A 22,762-nucleotide genomic window follows, 5' to 3' on the forward strand; every position below is an offset into this window, starting at 1 on the left:
CGTCAAAACAAAATAAGCGATAGAGCATGATTATCATGAATATCTTTTATTACAGCCTTGTTTACAGAAAACATACATAGTCATAAGTGGTAATTTGTTAATGTGACAGGGAAGCTTCCATTTATTTTTCAAATGTATATACTATTTTGTGGTGGTATATTACAGCTAGGCTTATAAGATATTCATTATTAACCAAATATTTTTCATAAATGTAAGTTAAGAGCACTGATTTGGAGGAAGCTTCCAGGAACAATTACTATTGTCTGTCTGTCTGTCTGTCTGTCTGTCTGTCTGTCTGTCTGTCTGTCTGTCTATCTATCTATCTATCTATCTATCTATCTATCTATCTATCTATCTATCTATCTATCTATCTAAACATTAAAAAATACTAATGTTTTGTAGTGTTTACAATTTTAAAAATTGGCTATGTGGTTTTCTTATATATCCTTTTTAATTGAAGTGTAGCATTGCTTGGCATTCCACTGTCCATCAGCTTCTGTTTTAACTGTGTGGACAACAGACATTGTGTCAAAACAGGGTAATATATTTACTCTGTGTAATATATTTACTCTTTTTCTGTAAATAACATAACATATTTCCATTTCAAGCCTGCAAGGCAATTTGATCTTAAAGCATAATAAGTGTTGCTAGTTTTGTTCACTTTTTGCCTCAAATATAAATATAAATATGTCTCAGTTCAGGACAAATAATGTTTGTCATTGAAGAGGTTATATAATGTATGTTGTGTTGGTTGCAAGATATGCAAACATCACTTGTATTAATGTGTTTCAAAAAAGTATAGGACTCCAATTTTAATTGAATAATTATATCTTACCTTTTTAACAAGTTCTTCCATGTCAGATTCCATTGAGTCTTTTGTAGAATTTATGTTGATTTTAATAACTGAAAAACATTAAACTATGCACTTAATAAATTCTAACTAATAAAAGAAAATTAAATATTTAGAAAAGATTTGATGATTATCTTATCATTGCACCAGTTTCTTAAAACAGTACCTGATATGATTTTAGCAGGCATGGCTGCTTCTGCAAGACAGAAAAAGGTACATAAATTAATTTTTTGTATTTTAATTGTTCATTAGGTCTGTTGTACATACTGTGCCTGTTTATCACCTGACAACATAAACCCAGACCTCCCAACCGATACTAGCTACGAGACTCAAGCTGCTTCTTGGCCATTAGCATACATGCATGCATACCAGCATGCTCTCTCGGTGTCAGGATCTAGGGGCTTTCTGGCTATGGTTGTCTCTCTCTCTCTCTCTCTCTCTCTCTCTCTCTCTCTCACCTTGTGTTTCCTGTTTTTCTTTGCGAGAAGTCACCAATTTGCTTATGAGTCCCTCATTAGCTCCCGTTCTTACCACCTGAGTCTTGTTAGTCTGGGTGTATTTAAGTTCTGCTTTTGCGCTTGCCCATTGCGTGTTCGTTTTTATGTTGTGTGGAGTTTGTTTTTTAAACCTCTCCTGTCTTTTCCCCCGATTAAGTTTTTGTTTTTGCTTTGCATTTTCCTACGTTTTTTTACAACTTTCTAGAGAGACATTGTTTAAGATTAAGTTTATGTTGTCCTGCTTTTGTTTTGTTTCTTGGTGTCTCAGCATCTGGTTTCACACACCTCTCTGTGACAGAGTGCTCGAGGTCCTGCCTCTTGACCACAGTTTTTGAGCCCTGACAGAACAGACCAGCCAGCTGTGAACTCCAGGGAAGTCCAGGGAACTTATGCACCAGGAAAGAAAGGAGCAATACAAGGCACTACTTGTCAATTCAATGGACCTCAAGTCTGCTATTCCCTGAGCCAAGCTGGGAACATCCAGCATTCAGTAACTGGCTTCTGCCTGCCCTTGCACCTGCACCACCTCAGGCTCCAATTCCTATTCCTACTTCTCAGAAGATCCCATTGCCTGTTATGGTTTCCTCACTCATCTGGGAGTCTAAGAGCACCTGCTGCTTCAACTACTCAGCCTTTGCTGTTTTATTCAAACAACTTTTTGACCAATCGTTTAGCATCAGCAAACCTTTTTCCAAGCTTTGGATCCCCGCTGAGGGTGTTGCTCAGTGTCTGAGCCTTGCAGGGGGAGCCAGTGCTATTGGAAATATGAAATATCTCAGGTTTAGGGGAAATTCTGTCTTACTGTTGTGAGTTTTTCTGGATAAGATCTTTATCAGGTGTTTGTTTTTACCCTCGGTGCTAATTGGTTTTTAGTTCACCTCATGTCTAATTAAAGTGGTTTGCAAAGCTTTTATTTATTTGAATTTACGAGTACTTATGGTGGTTTCGGTATTTAAGGAAATTTGGTGAAACCTTCTGGGAAGCATCTGTAGTCAGAACTTCCCACACAGTACCTGGTCTATTGCCAGGTACGATGAATTTTTAACAATTCTTTTGTGAACTGCATTGCTAAACTTTGTTTGTATGCTGATCATGTTGTGTAACCTTTTCTTACTTCTGTTATTTGTTTTAAATTTGAAATTTGTTTATTAATTAATGCCTGGCAAATAAGTTTATAATTCTTGATTAACAATTAAATTTCCTGAAATAATTAATATCTAGTAGATTATGTAGTCTGGTATTACTGCAAATCGATGACCAGTTATGTACATAAAGAGCACAATGTCAAAGACCTGCTGATTTCTGACTATAAATGACTTAACAAGTTATTACAAAGTGGCTAAATCAGGTATTCTTTATGCATAATCAAGCTGGGAGCGGCATATTTAAAAATATTAGTTTACAATTATATTTTCTGACTAAGATTCAGACTAGCGAGTTTGTGTAGTCCAAGCACAAGACTCTAAGTGACTCTGGGTTTATAATTAATGATTAATTGAAAAGATGGAATGCTTACAATAATCTGTTAAAGTCAAATTAAATACAAAACACAACCAATAAGGTGATCAGCTTTAATTATATAAATTTAAGGTTAAAATTTTATTATAAGTTGTAGTCAGGTTAGTCAAAATTGGATTCATGAAACTAACTGTAGTACATTTTAGTAATCATTTACAGCAGCACAAGAAAGACTAACACGCAGTATACCTTTACTCACACTAGTGAATTCCATCTTTGGGCCATTGGGTGGTACCTTACAATGGCTACCACAGCATTTTGCAGTGACATGCCATCCCATTTGGCTTGCACTTATTGAGACTATAATTTGTTTTCAAACAGGGCAATGACCCCAAACACACCCTCTCTAGGTTACGTATGTAACCCTAGTTCCCTGAGGGAACAAGACGCTGCGTCAAAAAGCTTTGGGAACGCCCCGCGTTGACCACGCTCTTAATCACGTGTAAAATCCGGGCCAATAGGCAAGAAGTGAAGTCATCGGTGGGCGACACGGTGTAAACCAGGAAGCTACAATACGGCTGAGCGATGGCTGCGACATTAGCTTCTGAGGAAAGAGAAGGTAAGCACTTTCAGGGATGCAGGGAGTATGGCTTGAGACAGGGAACTAGGGTTACATACGTAACCTAGAGACGTTCCCTTTCAGGAACTCGAGCTGCATCAAAATGCTCTGGGAACGAGCATATCATCACACCATACTGACCAGTCCCTGTCTAGTGTGTCTGGGCACCACCAGCATGCAGGACACAGAAGCCGGGAGTGGCTCTAATGTTGAGGTCGTAAAATCTGAGTAAGGTCAAAGGGGTGGACCAACCTGTGGACCACCCCGTAGAGGCCGCCATACTCTGGGTCAAATGAGCCTTGACTCCGAAAGAAGTGGGAAGACCAGAGGACTCATAAACAGAGGAAATCACATCCACTATCCATCTGCTGAGAGTCTGCTTATTGGCTCCGACTTCCTCCAAGGACTCATCCTGTGGATGTACGTATCCAGTGCCCGCACTGGACACAGTCGATTCTGCTTCTCTTGGTCTAGAGCTAGGAAGGGAGGAGGGCAGTATGCCTGCAACACGACAGGTCGTGAGGGAGCTGTAGGGATCTTAGGTACATACCCAACTCCAGGGTAGAGGAACGCACTGGCCATGCCAGGGGTAAACTCCAGCAGAGATGGGGCAACAGACAGGGCCTTAAGGTCCCCGATCCTTTTAAGAGAGGATATCACCAAAAGGAAGGCGGTCTTAACGGACAGGTACCTAAGGGCCACCTCAGCCAAAGGCTAGAATGGGGGGCTCTGATAGAGCTGCTAACACGACGGCCAAATCTCACACAGGCACTCTTGATCGTATCCCGGGCCTTAACCTCCGGGTGCCGCACAGTAAACGTGTCAAGAGAGTGTGTTTCCCTAGTGACTGCCCCGCGGGCGGGGTACAATAAGCCAAGATAGCGGACAGGTAAACCTCCAAGATGACTCTGGAACTGGCGTTTATAAAGGTTGGTCCATAACGAGGACCAGGTGTTTGTGATCAAAGCTGGGAGCGGCAGAGATAGCGTGGCAGCCACCTTGTAAAGAAAGCCTCTTCACAACAGTTGACTAGATGAAGAACAACTTTTAGGAAATAGGTGTATCAATGTTAAAGTCAACAATCTGGACTAATTTAACTACAATAAATACAGGTGTCCAGGAAGTCCAAATTAAAGTTTATGATAAAATATTTAACAATCTAATAAAACCTGTACTATTCTGAAATCACAAATGAGACACTGTATACCAGAAAACGAACTATGGAAAAGAAGCAACTGTTCCTTATTCAAAGCTGCTACTACTGTTTTATGGCATGGGTGTATATGGGTGTTGTTTGAAAAATGTTTCTTCTATTTAGAGTATTGATTATGTAACTTCTGACAAAAGCAGCTTGATTAATTAAGTGTAAGTTAAGTGTTTATGGTGTCTATCAGATTCACAGCTGACATTACAGACAGACACCAGCTAATCACAGAAAAGAAAACCATTGGTAGTGTATCTGTTTTAGACTTTGTCCCAGACAGACATTGACTGCAAAAGGTTTGCAACCACATATATATTGTCAGGATAAAAATGTCAGTAGATTTGTAAAGGTAAGATAGTGCTTATTATTGATTCTTTGTCAAGATGGCGCCGCAGATGGCAGCCTCGGCACGACTCTCTCTAGTACTTTCTTTCTTTTTGTTTATTGTTTTTGTGTTTGGTTATCCTACCCTGATAACTTACTTAAAGATAACTTAAAGAACTGATTAACATCGAGCAATTCACTCCAGTTTTTACAAACCCGGAAAGTTTTTTGGAGTTCTTAGTTGGAGGAGCAGCTGCTCTCTATGGTACACGGAGCCGGCGCGCTAGTGAAGCTACGACAGAGGGGATTTAGAACTGCACTCCCATCGATTCACCAGGCGAACCTCCGCTCACTGCCGAACAAAATGGACAAACTGACTCTTCTTAACGGAACAAACAAAGACTTTGCATGATCTGCTGGGCCTTGTTTTACCGAAATTTGGCTTAGTCACTCAATCCTGGACAGTGGATTACTTCTCTTGGGCGTCCACTTACACTGAGCGGATTGCGTAACGGCTATACGGCAAAATGAAGGGCGGCGGAATCTGCTTTTACATTCACAAACAGTGGTGTACAGATGTCACAGTGCTGGATAAATACTGCAGCCCAAACTTTCCTCATTCGTTCTTCCGACCGCAGGCTAACGTGAGTGATGCACTGCAAAACCTGGCAAACCAGATTTTCGGCTTGGAGAAAAAACATCCGGATTCTCTTTTTATTATCCTTAAAGACTTATATAGCATATAAATTGTCCCACAAGAGAGAAAAGCACACTGGATCATTGCTACACCATTCTTAAGGGCGCATATTGCTCTGTACCCCGGGCAGCTTTAGGGAACTCCGATCACTGCTTGGTTCATCTTGAGATGAGCAGGAACTAAAGACTGCTTTGACTGCACTAATTGGAGTGTTTTTGAAGTTGGAACTGACAGCCTGGTTGAACTGACTGACACTGTGACATCTTACATCAGTTTTTGTGTAGACGTGTGTGCCAACCAAAACCTTCTGCAAATTTAGTAACAACAAGCCATGGTTCACCAAAGTTGTACTAAAGTTATACCTACCTTTTCCGTTTTGTCTGAATTGTTGTTGTGTTTTCGTATTTGTTAATGTGATTTTGGATTTGTTATTTTGCTTTTGCATTTGTTATTTTGTTTTTGGATTTGTTAATGTTTTCTAATTTGTAATTTGTTTTCTGATTTGTTAATGTGTTTTGCACTTCTCGGCCATCGTAGATTAGACACAGTAAAGATAAAATAGGGAAATACTCACTAGCACAAGCTGATGGGAATTTGTTAGAGCAGGGTGCATCATTCCAACGAACTAAAAAAAGAGAAATATAAAAAACTTTATATGGTATTGAAGTGTAAAAAAAACATCAGTAGCTTTACTATATTCACTTATTAAAATGTCTTTAATTCAGGCAAATATGTCATGACTTTGGTTTGTGAACAAAAGTTTCTAACATCAGAAACTATTTAACAGTCTTGGAAACAGTATTATTGAGTGGCTTTGGATTCTCTGATTCCAGAGAAGTGGCCTAAAGTGGAGGTGAAAACAGATCCGACAGAATTTCTGTGTGAAGATAAGAGCATGTGCTAGTTTCCGGAAGATATTTAATCAGTTTTAAGCAAATCACCATTTGTTAAGGTGTGGCATTAAAGTTTCATGTAATAGACAGTGTTATATTGACATTGTTCACTGTTGTGTGTGCTTAAAATTTAATCTCTGCAACATATCACTAACACTAAATATTACCTAGAATATTACAATTTTGATTTGGACCTTTCAACTCGTTTATTTTATTGCATTTTTGCTCAACATATGGTGACAATGGGATTGATAAAGTATTCTGATTATGTATTAAATCCATGTACAGGTGAGTTCATTCTGAGACAAATAGTGTGCTTCATACTGACAGACAGGTAATAAACGGAAGAAGTTCCAAGTTGCGATACTGTTGTCATCCATGTTTTAGTTTTTCTGCACGTACTATAAATATTAAAGCAGAAACCTGGAAAATTCATCTCCAAGCAGTGCTCTAACTGCAAAAAATCATCAGGTTGTCCAGCAGACCAGTTGCGGTAATCAAATGCTGATCCATCAGTCCACACCCAAACTTTTTCCTAGTAAATATTAAGTATAAAAAGTTTAATATAATGTAATTCAGTGTATTCTAAAATATTAAATGTGTTTGGTTCACAAACCTGTAATACATCGGTGGCACCCAACCAAGTTTCTGCATTGGAACCTGTTGCACTTACAACTAAATCCTGGACGAAAGTGTACTCTTCTTTGCTGTGCAAAGATGCAAGATGACCGTTCATTTTCACACAATTTTGCTGAAAGAAGTCACAATAATTAGTATAATTTTTTTTTTTCTGAAGCAATTCACATTCATAAAAAGAGAATACCTCTGCACCCATCCAGTTGCTGCTTGTTGTAAAGATCCTGAAGCATCGTGATTCGAACTGTGTCCAGTTATGTTGGCATCTTAGATCTTAAAAGATGTACCACATAAATCAAAACCTTTGATAATTTGGAGCAGTGGATTATAGAAGCAGATTGTATGTATACGTATCTATGTAAGAATGGTTAGCTAGTTCTGGAAATGTTTTTTTTTAAATACAAAGTATGCTTAACAGATGAGTAAGGTCAGGTGATGGGAACACTTAGAAATCTGTTCACAGTTGTTTATTAATGTTTGCTCAGACACCCATGAGGAGGCACACATATATTCATGAACACATAAATTCAAGCAATAGAATGTAACCTTAAAAATACATCTGTTACAAAGCTATTGTAAGCAACCTGCAAACAAAGATTTTTTATGAGTTTATCCTCCATGTGAATTAATCTGTTGTGTACAATGAACGAATCAATACACAGTGCAAACTGTATCCCTAATGGCATACTCAATCTTATGGGAGTAAATGGTTTGAAACACTTTCTTTGCAATTAAAGTTCATCTTTAACTAACTTGAGCTACCCTTATTGAACTTGTTAGTATTGTTGTTCTATGCTTTGACATCCAGTTATTTTGTATTATTTTGTTATTTACAAAACTGATTTCTATTTTTTACAGGACTGTGTGAGGTGTTCAGCGAAAAATGAACATTTATTAATTTTTTTTTCAATAATAAAAATTTGGCTCACCACTTTGTGCGACGGAAAGTGTAGAGAAACCTTAAAAAAATGTAAACATTAGGTTTGCAAGATTTTAACTATGTAACACTATTTCTGTATGCATCTTTTTCATACACTCATACATGTAATACAAAGACACCATCATAAATAACATAACATGATACTGGTCAGACTAGAGATGTTTCTTATAAAATAAGCAAGAAAGTCCAAGTTACTGACCTGAAATTAGCAAAATGAACAGCATTACTGAAAAGTAAAGAATGCATTAGAGATAGAAGCAACCAGGACTTAAATGATAACACAGACAGAGTTAGAGCTATCTCAGTTGTAGCCTGGGCAAGTCCAAGAGAAAATCCAAGTGTTTTCCAAAAGAAGGTTGAAGAAGCATGATGATGCTTTTATTTTTCACATATACATTCTAGCTCAGTGAAATTTTTTCCTCGTGAAACCCAACTTAGCAGGAAGCTGCGGTCAGAGCAGGGTCAAACATGATACAGTTCCCCTGGAGCAGAGGCGGTTAGGGGCTGGCTCAGGCAGCTTGGCAGTGCTGGGGCTTAAACTCTGACTGTTGTAGAGTCTTAACTGTTTAATTACCACTTACCTAGCAATAGTATGACATTTAGTGCACTTAAGATAAATAAGCCAGACATGTTCTTCATCCAAATTAGTTAGTGATTTGTAATTTAAACACAGTTTAATTATATACAAAATACAGTAGCATATACAATGCTTTTTCTCACATTTCAAATCACATTTCAGATTAAATAAAGAGATGTACACTTACCTGTCCACTGATATGTAAATGAACACAATTATTGCTTATTTATTGCTTGCTTATGTTTTTCCTGTCCTTCTTTTTCTGCATTTTGAAGAAAGTTTAACCATGCATGTATAGTGTTGTCATAAAGAGTGTGCTCCTAGTGTGTAGTGATCCTGAATCTCACCCAGCACTTTATTCACATTACTTTCCATATTCAATTTGCATAGGATGTGATTACATTTCTTTTAAATTGACATGTAATTTTACATGAAAGCCCGGGTTTCTTTGACAGTGGCCTTCAGCTCATTTGCATTTTTGTGGTCTCTTGTTTCTCATTTTCCTTTTGACAATACAGATTCTCTATAGGGTTTAGGTCTGGTGATTTTGCTGGCCAGTCAAGCACATCAACATCATGGTGATTTAACCAACTTTTGGTTTTAGCAGTGGGGGCATGTGCTAGAAAATTAAATAAACATCTCCATAAAGCTGGTCAGCAGAGGGAAGGATGAAGTGCTTTAAAACTTTCTGGTAGATGGCTGTGCTGACCTTGGACTTGATAAAACAGTGGACCAACACCAGCAGATGACATGATTTCTCAAACCACCACTGACTGCAAACTTGGATTCTGTGCCTCTCCTCTCTTCTTCCAGACTCTGGGACCTTCATTTCCAAATGAAATGCAAAATTTTCTTTCCTTTCATTTGAAAAGTCTCTGGTTAAGGAGTGACTTGACACAAGAAATCTGTCAGTTGTTGCCCATGGATACGTCTGTGTGTGGTGGCTCTTGAAGCACTGACTCACAGCTGCAATCCACTCTTTGTGAATATCCCACAAATTCTTGAATGGGCTCCATTGGACCTTTTTCTACCACAATATTTTCCTTCCGATCATCTTTCCATTAATGTGCTTGGATACAGCACTCTGTGAACATCCAGCTTCTTTAGCAATGACCTTTTGTGTCTTACCCTCAATGTGTAGGGTGTCAATGATCATCTTTTGGCAACTGTCAAGTCAGCAGTCTTCCCCCATGATTGTGTAGCCTGAACCAGACTGAGACACCATTTAAAGGCTCAGGAAACCTTTGCAGGTGTTTGGATTTAATAAACTGATTAGAATGTGACACCACGAGTCTCCAATATTGAACTTTTTCACAATATTACAATTTTCTGAAATACTGAATTTTGGGTTTTCATTAGCTGTAAGCCATAATCATCAAAACTAAAAGAAATAAACACTTGAAATATATCAGTCTGTGTGTAATGAATCTGTATAATACACCAGTTTAACTTTTTGCATTAAATTACAAAAATAAATAAACTTTTTAATAATTAGAATATCATTAAAAAGTTGATTTATTTGAGTAATTCTAGTAATTAGTAATTCTAATTCTAATATATGCACCTGTGTGTGTGTGTGTGTGTGTGTGTGTGTGTGTGTGTGTGTGTGTGTGTGTGTGTGTGTGTGTGTGTGTGTGTATATAAAAATATCAGAAACCACAAGAAAATATGAGCTTATAAATTTTACTGTAGAATTGCAGGTAATTATTTCCAATTTACAGTAACATGTATATATTAGAGAGTAGCATATATACCTTTTTTTCTGTGTTCAGTCTCTCATTTTCAGGGAATGGTTTTCGACTCTTAACCAAAGCGTAACACTCATCACTAAAACTTTATCATATTGTAACTACATTCTGGGGTTGATTTCTTTGGCACAAATTTCAAACTCAGCACGTTTTTATGTCTAGATAATACACTTTAATTTCTCTATAATTATAGGACCAAGTGTTTATGCCTGTACTGCCCTGTACCCAAATCTGATTTATAAGTGGACAAAATAAGATTATCCAGTAATGTGTGCATTTACATTTTAGTGTTAGCTTTTTATATGCTTTTAGCAGTTAGCATTGGCTTCTTTGTGTGGAGGATAAATGAAGGATTGTTTTTGCTTACTTTGTTGCAGGTAAATTAAACTGACATAGTTTCAGTGTGAATGTATGCACCAATGTTGCTAAATATGATTTACACCAAATGTTTTACAGTAGATTGTAACGCCTGTGCTTTTAGGCTAAATCTTATTTATGATCCAGATTCTGTTAAAGCAGGAAGTGTGTGTGTGTGTGTGTGTGTGTGTGTGTGTGTGTTTGTTCTGGCATTGAGCAATGTTGTATTAATATAATAAACGTTTTTAAAATCTAATGAGCATCTGATTTATTTCACAAAACATTAAAATATTTCATTAGTAATAACCTTAAACAAGTCTTTGTGGCATGGAAGTAATTTCCATTTTTTATCTGATATCTTTTTAATTCACAATGCTGCTAAAAACTTTGGGGAGAGCTATGAAGTGACACACAAGGACAGGAATCTGATGGCAAAGTTTCTCAATCTTTAAAGTTTATTCAGGAAACAATATAGAGAATAAAACAAAGAATGTATTCCTCAACAAAAACATGAATCCAGAATGATACCCTGACAGCAGCGATTGGTGTAAAACAGCAAGTCAAGCAAAAAGTCTGAGGCATGATTGCCATATATAGAACGTTATGGGTCAGCGATGCTAAGACCTTCTGAGCAGATAATATACATATAAGTAGGGAATGTGGACAATTGACAGAATGAGAATTAGAAATGAATGAGTCATTGAGGTCTTACATGCAAAACACAAAGTCTAAAAAACTTTTCTTTATTTGTTTATTAGATGCGTCACGCATTTGCACACATTTGTTTGTGCATTTGACAGACCACACAATACATCTTCTGCATGTGTCCTGGCGTGACATTAGAACAGCATCGTTAAGCAAAACTTGTATAGTTAAAAATAAATAAAATATAGTTTAAATTGTAGCAGGTTAAAAAACGACATGACTGAAATTCACTGACATCTCTGATTTACAGTATAAGATTTATATCATAAGAAAAGGCTTTTAAGACTATCCTAGTTAGCCTAAAATATACTGTCCCAAACGTTTTAAAAATAATTTATTTATAAACACATGCATGATTTGAAATAACATTTGTAACTAACTACATTTGTTACAGTAGTACATCTTATGTTTATATGTCTTTTAAGTATGTGTCATAGGTCCTTTTATAACTTAAGCTAGCACACATACAATTTTATCTACCTCAAGTTTTTTGGATTGAACTTTTTGTATGATGCTAACCACAACCCCTAATCACATTATTTACATCAAGCGGTTTTATGGCTTTAGTTTAGTAATGCAGGCCAGAAAATAAATGCTGCTAAGTTGAGCTGTCATGTAATGAGAGTGCAGACTGCAAATGCAGATTAATGGCAAATGTTTTATTAGGATTTTAAGTTATCAAATGGATTGCATAGTTAAATTAAACCACTCAGAACAGGTAAAGACTTTGTCCAGTTTGTTGGTTCTGTAAAGATTCTGAATCAGCACAAACCAAGTTCTAATTTTGTTTACAAGCAAAGTGTTAAAAATTAAACTTTTGATATTTAATTATATTTTGGCTGCACCAGAAGTGTTTACAATAGTATATATCTTCACCTTCAGTACACACAATTCCTGGACTGGTACACGTGAGTGAAGAATACATGCAGAAGCCATGCCAAATCAAAAAAGTATACTTGTAAGTATAAGCACATTGATTAAAAGAAAATATCCAGGACAAAAGTGAAACAAATGACCAAGATACACTATATAGACAAAAGTATTGGAACACCTGACTACTTCAGCCTAATGTAGTTATTCCCAAAAATGTTACCAATAAAAATGGAGGCACTCAATTGAATAGGATGATTTTAGATGCAGTAGAATTTAATTTTCATTCGATCTTCTATACTCAAACCTGTTTCATGACAATGCCACATAAGACATAGTTAACATGGAGTGGAGGATCTTAAGTGGCCTGCAATAGAGCTCTGACCTCAACCCTTTCGAACCCTACCTTTGGCATGAATTGGAATGCTGACTGCACCCCAGGTTTCCTCACCCTACATCAGTACCGGACTTTACAAACATCTGTGTGGCTGAATAAGCACAAATCTACATGCACACAATAAACCCTCTGGGGGTCAACAAACGCGGCAATGCATTTTGTGGCATTTTTTCACCATAACGCTGAAACAAACTTAAATTACTCTGACTTTTTTTATCGTACAGATGCGAGCACCACATCATTCGAATCTGTAAAGGGTCTACCTTTATTTGTATTCACCCATAACAACAAAACGCTGTGCCTTTGTAAAATAAAGAAAACAAGCAGGGGGCGCTCTCTGCTGTCCGTCATCTCTCTTCACAGACGCAGAAATAAAACAACCTGAATCGCAGAGAATAATTCACAAACATAATAATCATATGTTAGAAAGCCTGAAAAGTCTACTTTTAAATAAACCAATTCACATCAAATACAAATAATCTCTGAAATCTGAAAGTTCGAAGAGGTACAGTTTCTCCAGTATCACCTCATCCATTTGGTGTCCTTTTGATTTACATAATTTACAACACGATAATTACTGTAAAACTTTTACAAGAATATTTTGTTTTCATGATCTATGTTGAGTTTGTGGTTTCACTAATAAAAACATACATTTGCATAAAGCATCCATATTTCTCCATGTCCGTGTTGATTGGAGTATTAAAAACAAAGTATTAATTTGTTGTACATTTAGAACAGATAAAAATGCGCGATCAAGTTGCGATTATATATTTTTAATCGATTGCCAGCCCTAATAATAATATAACGTGAGGTCCAGTTACCGGCGTGACACTAAAACAGATAGTAGTAATGGCTACTTTTTACTTAGGTACATGTCAGAGCTCAAACTTCTTTACTTTAACTTGAGTAAAAAAGGGTAGTCAGTGCTTCAACTTTTACCAGAGTATTTTAAAACACGATTATCTGTACTTCTACCTTAGTGAAGAATGTGTGTACTTTTGCCACCTCTGGTGCCAAGTTCAACAATAACTACACCATCAACTTTGCAGATGACACAACGGTAGTGGGCCTTGTAAATAATAATGATGCATTCGTCTAGAGGATATGGACGAATTTATTGTCTGGTGTGAAACAACAACCTGGCACTGAATGTCAACTAAATAAAATAGATCATAGTTGACGGCAGGAGGAAGCACATATTTCACCCAGCTTTAATGATCCAAGGAACCATTGTAGAGTCAGTAAGAAACACCAAGTTCCTGGAAATGCACATCACAGAGGACTTGTCAAGAAAGCAGAACACTCAAAGATCCTGCTCACAGCATGTTAAAACCTCTGCCCTCTGGAAAACACTACTGTAGTATGCTACCTGACTCTGCAAGAGCTCCGACATACCTCAGTCCACTCAACTCACTCTGACAATACATAAAAAAACATCTACTGATCTTTCACGACTATAATGGCTGAACTGCACACCGTTTTACCTTGTGAATTATACAGTAGTCATGTGATATTTCTTATTTCTCATTACTTGAGCACTTTATATTTATCACAGACATTTTACATTCTTGCCACTTGTGCATTATTCCCTACAATGTGAACAATTAGTGCAATAAGCCTCAATGCCTGTACTGACTTGCAATTTTAAAAATCATTTTTATTTTGTGGTGTCTATTGTGTTATCTATGTGTATTGTCTACTGTCTATTGTGCTGTCTACTTGTTAGCTGTCTTGCCTACTGACTGTTATATGTTCATCTGCACATTGGCGCTTTGGAGGTAATTGAACTTGTAAATGGTTAATTTATTTATTAGCTATTTGTGATTTAAAGGAAAATTTTATATTTTTTTCACATACATATTGTTTTAAACCTCATGAACCTATGAGTAAATGTATATTGTGAGTGAACAGGTTTGTTGGTTATTTTGACGAGGCTAATGTAGTGCTGGGACAACTTGCGGAACTCCATGCGCAGAAGCAAATTCGAGGTGGAGATTCCTGGGAGAAATATGGGAAAAACTGGGAAAATATAGTTAATTACTTATTCTGCAGTTGTCTTGGCAGTGAATAATATGGACAGAGCAATGAATCTGCTTTCCTTGGATAATTTGTCAACTATTACCATGCTGTTTGTATTAGAAAAGAGATAAATGTCATAACTTGTGTGAGAACTTGGCAAAAGAAAAACAAAATCCCCTTGAGAATATGTTTTATTCAGAATTATGTCTCTCAGTTCCACATTGGAATGATGCAGAGATTGGGGAAGGATGGTTACTATTCTATCTTGGAATATGAACAAACTTACGTTATATAGTCAAACATTTGTGCAAAACTGACTACCATAACCATATGTGGTTATTTTCCAAAAGAGTCAAACAAAGTAATAAGCACCCATTTATGTAATATGACTTAGTAGTACTATAAAATTGCTCTTCGATATGCCCAATCTATTCTAGCATGGCAATTCCCCTGTACACGCACACACACACACAACCATACATAAAACATGACCTTAAATTTTACAGAATAAAAGCTAAATTGTCATATATGTTTTGCTTAATTGAGTTTTTCATGGACTCTTAAAAGCATGAAATAAATAAAGAGAGCCCAGCATTCAGCTAAAGTTTAGACTGCCTCCTGAATCGTACTCTAACCGAATGTTAGGGTTCTACACTGTAAGTCAGGTGTTCACAGGTTTTTGGCCATGTTGTGCATTTGTCTGTTTTTAGCATTTACTTCAAGCTCTAATAATATAAATTTTTTTTAATTAATAAAATTCATCTAATAATAATTATTTTGCTCATAAGCAGCAAATGCTAAACTGGTTTCTTATATGTACTTTTCAATTTGAGTGTAGCATTGCTTGGCATTCCACTGTTTATCAACTTCTGTTTGACCTGTATGGAAAAGACAGCATGACAATGTAATATATTAATACATTACAAATAAGATAAAGAATATAAAAAGTCTGTTATTTCCATTTTAAAGAACTGATATTGTATCTTAATTTGAATTGTTTCTGAACACTTTTAAAGGTTTAGCTATTTAGTTACATTTTTTGCCTCAAACATATCAAATATTGAAAATGTGTCAGGTTGGAAACTGTGGCAAATAATATTTGTTATTGGAATAAATTCCATGTTTAATGATCCAATACTGTTGCTGATAAGACATCAACACATTGGGTGAAAAGGTGTAGTCAGTACTTCAACTTTTACCAGAGTATTTTTAAACACGAGTATCTGTACTTTTCAACATTTATTAGATTTTCTTCCAATTTATATCTTACCTGTTGAGCAATTATTTCCATGTCAGATTCCAGTAAGTTGTTAACTGACTTTATTTTGAGTTGTATCACTAAAAACCATTAAAGACATTCATTCAAATGAATTACAATTAATAAAGGAAACTGAAATTTCAGAAAGTTACAATCCTGCTTAATCATTTTGCACCAGTTTCTTAAAAAATTACCTGATATGAGTTTAGCTGGGATGGCTGCCTCTGTAAGACAAAAAGGTAGGTACATTGTCTTTGTGTTAGACCATTTAGGTCTGTTAATGGAGTACATATTCTGTCTGACCCAAAGACCTCAGTATGCGTACATACCAGTTGTACTATTACATTATATCTTATAACCACTTCTCTCTTCCAGTTTAAGCAAGTCTTGAACTTTAAATTTGTTACTCTGGTTATGACTATGGTTTGAATCTAGCAACAAAAAAGTACTTCATTGGTATTATTATGATAAGTATTCAGACCCTAAAGCAGCCCAAAATTATGCTCAGATGCACTCTATTAGATGAGACATATGTAGCCGTAGCCAAAAACTTTGAGAATGACACAAATATTAATTTTCAAGTCTGCTGCTTATAGTCTGCAGTAAAATCCTTGCCTGTGAATTACTTTTTTGTCCAAAGCAATGATGACTGCACATGTTTCCTTAAAGGTAACAATGATACTTTTGCACTACATTCATACTATAAATGCTTTCTACTAAATGCTTACTTTTTTTTTCTTTAATTAATGTTGAAATCTGCTGTTGTATCTCCCAATATGAAAGTCCTAGAGTTATCAATGACAATCACACTGTCATCAAATGTAAAGCTAAATAAAAAATGTGAAAAACACAACAAAAGCCCATTCACAACAGTTGACCAGATGAAAAACACCATTCAGGAAGTAACAATCATGACTGACTCAACTAGAGTAAATACAGGTGGTTTATTTCAAACTGTAAGCCATCTTTTAAAAAACCTCAGAAACAGGAAGACAAGAATAAAGTTTGCTGCTGACAAAACAACAGGACGAATTCTGATATGTAATTGGATAATGCCAATAGACATAATTTGCAAAAAGACACCAGAGCCCACCAGGGATGAAAACATTGCAGTCATTTGCAAAAAAGGATTTTCAACCAAGTAATTAAAATTACCATGTAATTTATGATTATATTAGTTTAGATAATCATTATTTTATATTATTATTAAGTCAATTGTCAATAGTTTTGCAAATATAAACTAATGCCTTTATAGATATTTGAAATATAGAGGGGTAGGAGAGGGGAATACTCACTAGCACAAGCTGATGGGTATAGGTTAGTGCAAGGCATATCATTCCAACAAACTAAAGAAAAGAGAAATGACAAAATTATTTAGTATGTCCAAATACACAGATTTATATCAAATAGTTACAGGATTTTTTATCAATTATAGAATAAGAATTTCTATTATCAGATACTTTATAATTGAGCCTTGGAAATAGTAAAATGACACATATTATAAATAATATTATACATATTTACTGTAGGTGAATAATCTGAATTTTAGGTGAATAATCTGAATTTCATTAATAGCTAATGTTTTAGAAAGGGTAGATGACAATGCAAGGGACTGAGAAAAAATGCTGTAGGTGATATAATGGTAATGTCAGAGATTAACCCCTTACTCAGTTTACAGCAGGAAGTTGTGAGCGATTACTGACTTACATGTTTATCTAGTCACAAGTGGTGTTTTTTTAGTGATGTGTCTATTGTGAATGTGCTTATTTCATTAATGCCATGTCTCCACCCCTGTCTTGTTATTAGTCCTAGTTTTCAGAAGTTGTTCAGTTCACAGATTTCTATACTTTCCTTTTTCTGATTATTCAGCAATGTAAAAAAAATATTGACTTGGTATTTGTCTCTCCACATCTACCCCATGCACACTCTCCACTGGTGTCCCACAAGGCTCAGTACTTGGTCCCCACCTGGCAGACATACTGTATTTTCATGGATGAGTGTTCATCGACTAAAACTCAACCCCAGCAAAATCGAAATGCTGGTCATCCCAGGTGAATTATCTCCAGGTCAGGATCTCAGAATAACTCTTTATAACTCTGCTCTCCTATTCAGCCACAGCTTGCAACCTTGGAGTAACTACAGACAGCTAACTGTCCTTCTCCTCACATGTTGCTAATGTGACTGGTTCTTGTTGATTTCTTCTCCACAACATCAGAAGGATTAGACCATTTCTGTCCACACAGGCTGCTCAGGTGCCTGCTCAGTCTTTTGTCATTTCAAGACTGGACTACTGCAACTCTTTGCTGGCAGGTCTTCCTCTGAACACTATTCGTCCACTGCAAATGATCCAAAACTCAGCTGCATGACTTGTGTTCAACCTGCCCAAGTTCCAGTAGCTGCACACATCAGAACACTGATCCTTGCCTACAAAGCCAAATATGGATCAGCCCCATCTTACCTCAAAGATCTCATCACTTCTCAAGCACTGCTCAACTGGTACCACCTTCCCTCAGGGTAAGAGGTAACTATACCTGGCTATCTTCAAGTGACGGGTGACGACCCACCTCTTCCGGAAACACTTAAACTAACACTTTTCCAGTTTTGCTTAGTCTTTTATAAAAAAAAAAAAAAAAAAAAAAAAGGAATCCTCTTAACAGAGTTGTAGGTTGATTTATCTTAAGGTTGTAATCTAGCATACCAGTATATTTATTCATTGTACCTATTCTTTTTTACGTCGCTCTGGATAAGGGCACCTGCTAAATGTTATAAATGTAAAATGTAAATGTTTTGTTGTGGTATGTCATTTTCATGAAATAGATGATGGTTTATTGATACTGTACACTATTCCATGCACACAGTATTTGATGCAACAGATCTCTAACCCCAAAGAACAACAAGATTTTTAGAATTTGATTAGCATGTTTTAACCCATTGAGAATCTTTTGGATAAGAGGTGCAATTTTCAGCAAGTAAAGGAAGCATTGTGAATTTTTTGCAACAACTTGCCATACAAGTAATAAACCGAAAATGTATCATTTCTGATACTGTTGTCAATTCATGTTTTAGTTTTGATGCACACCATAAAGTAACTATTAAAGCAGAAACCTGGAAAATTCATCTCCAAACAGTGCTCCGACTGCATATTATTATCAGGTTGTCCAGCGGACCAGTTGTAGTAATCAAATGCTGATCCATCAGTCCACACCCAAACTAAATTCTAGAAAATATAAAATATAGAAAATTTTAAATATAAAATAATTATTCTAAAATCTAAATGATGCGTTTGTTTTACAAACCTGTATTACATCGGTGGCACCCAACCAAGTTTCTGCATTGGAACCTGTTTTACTTAGGACTAAACCCTGGATGAATGCGTACTCTTCCTTGTTGTGCAAAGATGCAAGATGCCCTCCCATGGTCACACAATTTTTCTGGAAGAAAACAAAATAATTATTAGAATTTATTTATATTTTTTCTGAAGCAATTTACAATAATTAGAAGAGATTACCTCTGCATCATTCCAGTTTGTTGGGGTTGTGAAGATCCTGAAGCAGCGTGATCCAAACTGTGACCAGTTTTGTTGGCATCTTAGATCTTGAGATGTACCACAAAATAAATATAAACAATTTTATAATATGGAGCAGTGGATTACAGAAGCAGATTGCATGTATAAGTACCTATGTCAGAATCACAAAGTCTGCTTAACAAACGAGTAAGGTCAGATTTCTGATAATAGATGATTTATAAACACATGGGATTTAAGCAAAATAATATAACCTCTGAGTTTTAGCAAGAGATTTGGTAAAAGTAAAAGTAAAGATTTTCTAATATGATTTGTGTTCTGCTCCCACGCTCTATATGATTTAATCTGATGATTACAAGTGGAAAGTTCAAACACAGTCCAACCTGCATTCCTAATGCCTTGGTAAAACCAGATACAAATAAAAATACTGTGATATACAAATAAAATGTAATTATATTTATGCCTAATGATTAATACTGTATAAGATATTTGATATAATTTTATTTTATTTAATTCATTTGGTAAATAAAAGACATATATATATTGTTTATAGAATATATATATATTGTTTCTCAGTCTTTCAGTGATAGAGCTTTTTTATTCAACTTAGATTTATTTTGATAATTTTTTGTAATTTTAAAAATTAATTACTGTGAAAAATAAACAGTACTTTGAATTATTTTGATTAATAAAACTTCAGCTCACCGCTTTGTGCAAAGGAAATTGTGGATAACCCTGAAAAGACAGAAATATGTGTTGAGACCTGCAATGTTGTATGGTTTAGAGACAGTGGCATTGAGTAAAAGTCAGGAGGTGGAGCTGGAGGTAGCTGAAAATGTTGGGATTTTTGTTGGGAGTTTATTAGAGGGACAGCGCATGTGGGATGTTTTGGAGACAAGGTGAGGGAGGCAAGATTGAGATGGTTTGGACATGTGCAGAGGAGGGACATGGGGTATATTGGTAGGAGACTACAGAGGATGGAGCCACCAGGAAGGAGGAAAAGAGGAAGACCAAGGAGGAGGTTTATGGATGTGATGAGGGAAGACATGCAGGTGGTTGGGTTTAAAGCGGCAGATGTAGAGGACAGGGGGGTTATGATCCGGATGATCCGCTGTGGCGACCACTAATGGGAGCAGCCGAAAAAAGAAGAAGAAACATAAAAGGAATAATGGCTTTGTACCTAAAAGCAGGGTACATTCAAAATGGTACATTAAAGAAACTATATATATATATATATATATATATATATATATATATATATATATATATATATATATATATATATATATAAATATATATATATATTTTTTAATACTTTACATTAGCTAGATTGAAACTATGAAAAGTTGTAAATTTTAATGACTAGAGACTTTCATGTTACAGTAAAGTGAAAGCTCAAGTTACTGACCTGAAATTAGCAGAATGAACAGCATTAATGGCGATATATCTAGAGCTGTGAGTACATAAGATGCAAAAGAAAAGAAAAGTTATAGACTTTTATATATATATATATATATATATACTGTGGTTCCACTTAACTTAATTAATTTATATATATATATATATATATATATATATATATATATATATATATATATATATATATATATATATATATATATATATAATTAAGTTAAGTGGAACCACAGTCTCAGCACCACCAAACTGCCACTCCAGGCCCTTAACTCTCAACTTCTCAATTGCAAAAATGAGATAATTGTAAGTCGCGTTGGATAACAATCTGCCAAATGCTGTAAATGTACTCAATAAATTCCAAGCATAATCACATATACAAACGTAAAAGGTATTGTAGAAATATTTACTCCAGCCAGACATAAAATATTATAATAATAAATCAGACAAAATATTTAATGATGTTGGCTTGTGGATATGTCTCTATAAAAGCACAAATAAAATAAAAAAACATAGATAAATAAACAAATATTCTGTCATCATGTAAAGATGGCAATATAAATGCAAGCAACCAGGAGCTGGTGGGGGACAGACAGAGTTGAAGACATCCACAGCTTAAATAAGAGACATTTTTCTTGTAGAAATATTTTCAATGCTCTTTAGAAAAGATTTACAGTTCAAACATAATCAAGAAAGTGATGTACACTTACCTGTTTGATGGAACAAATATTTATGCACAATCAATTTCTTCCTGCTTATGTTTTTCATGTTCTTCTGTTTTTGCATTTATAAGAATGTAAAATCAACCGTGAATTGTGTTGTCATTGTTAGTGTGAGGTGTTTGCAGTAAAAAGTGCCTCTCTATATCCTAGCCAGCACATCATTAACATTTTCAACTTTTCATATTCATACTTTTCCAATTTGCATAGAATGTGATCAAATTTCTTTTAAATTTACATATAATGGGCAACCGTGTATTACTACTAATTTGGAAAAAATAACAAAATAGTAAAATATAAGCAGTAACAAGTTCCCTGAAACAATTAAAAGTTGCCTCTCTCTCTCTCTCTCTCTCTCTTGCTCTCTCCCTCTCTCTCCCTTTATCTTACTCTCTAATATATATATATATATATATATATATATATATATATATATATATATATATATATATATATATATATATATAAATATACACTAGTGTAACAGTAAACAAAATTCACGATTCGGTAAGTACCTCGGTTTTTAAGTCACGGTTCGGTTCAAATTTGGTACGGTTAGGTGGAAGAAATGCAAATCATAAAATTGCTTGTTATTTCTTATTAATGTAGTTTGTTATTATTAACATTTGTGATCATCAAAATTTGAACAGTTTACATTTTTAAAACAATTTATTTGTTTTAAATGCCTGCTTGGTTAAATAATATGTAATAGTTTATATTTTATAAAACAAAATGTAATTGAAAAAAATCTAATTCATGCAATACACTTTTTTATTATATTGCTTAAATTGATTAAATAAAATTAAATAACTTGATACATTTAATTCAATAGTTTGCATTTGTTAGACCCCATTTGGGTAATACTGATATATTTTTGTGTATATGTGCGCGTGTGTGTGTGTGTGTGTGTGTGTGTGTGTGTGTATGTGTGTGTTATTGACATTTATTATTTAATTTTCTAAAGGCATGATCTACTTAACTGTTCTTATTTCGGCAGACTTTAACAAATGTCTTCATTCCTGCCATCCTACATTCATTTACTATCTCGATATGCAGAA

The 22,762-nt window shown here is 35.3% G+C and overlaps 1 protein-coding gene across 1 annotated transcript; it reads right to left on the reverse strand.

The window, feature by feature from the left end:
* Nucleotides 1-307: 307 nt before the first annotated feature.
* LOC124387092 lies at nt 308-21,805 on the reverse strand. The gene is made up of 20 exons (XM_046851194.1): nt 21,696-21,805; nt 20,981-21,025; nt 20,278-20,307; nt 19,558-19,643; nt 19,346-19,480; nt 19,155-19,266; nt 17,345-17,395; nt 16,244-16,273; nt 16,062-16,129; nt 15,595-15,669; nt 8,883-8,889; nt 8,318-8,344; nt 8,108-8,137; nt 7,366-7,451; nt 7,159-7,293; nt 6,966-7,077; nt 6,224-6,274; nt 1,017-1,046; nt 836-903; nt 308-505 (listed from the first exon to the last, which is right to left on the reverse strand). Exons 1-20 carry the CDS (start codon nt 21,769-21,771, stop codon nt 425-427), a joined length of 1,335 nt encoding a protein of 444 aa, XP_046707150.1. The 5' UTR covers nt 21,772-21,805; the 3' UTR covers nt 308-424.
* Between the last annotated feature and the right edge of the window lie 957 nt (nt 21,806-22,762).

The sequence above is a fragment of the Silurus meridionalis genome, chromosome 6 (genome assembly GCF_014805685.1).
Source record: "Silurus meridionalis isolate SWU-2019-XX chromosome 6, ASM1480568v1, whole genome shotgun sequence".
In the NCBI taxonomy this organism is placed as follows: Eukaryota; Metazoa; Chordata; class Actinopteri; order Siluriformes; family Siluridae; genus Silurus; species Silurus meridionalis.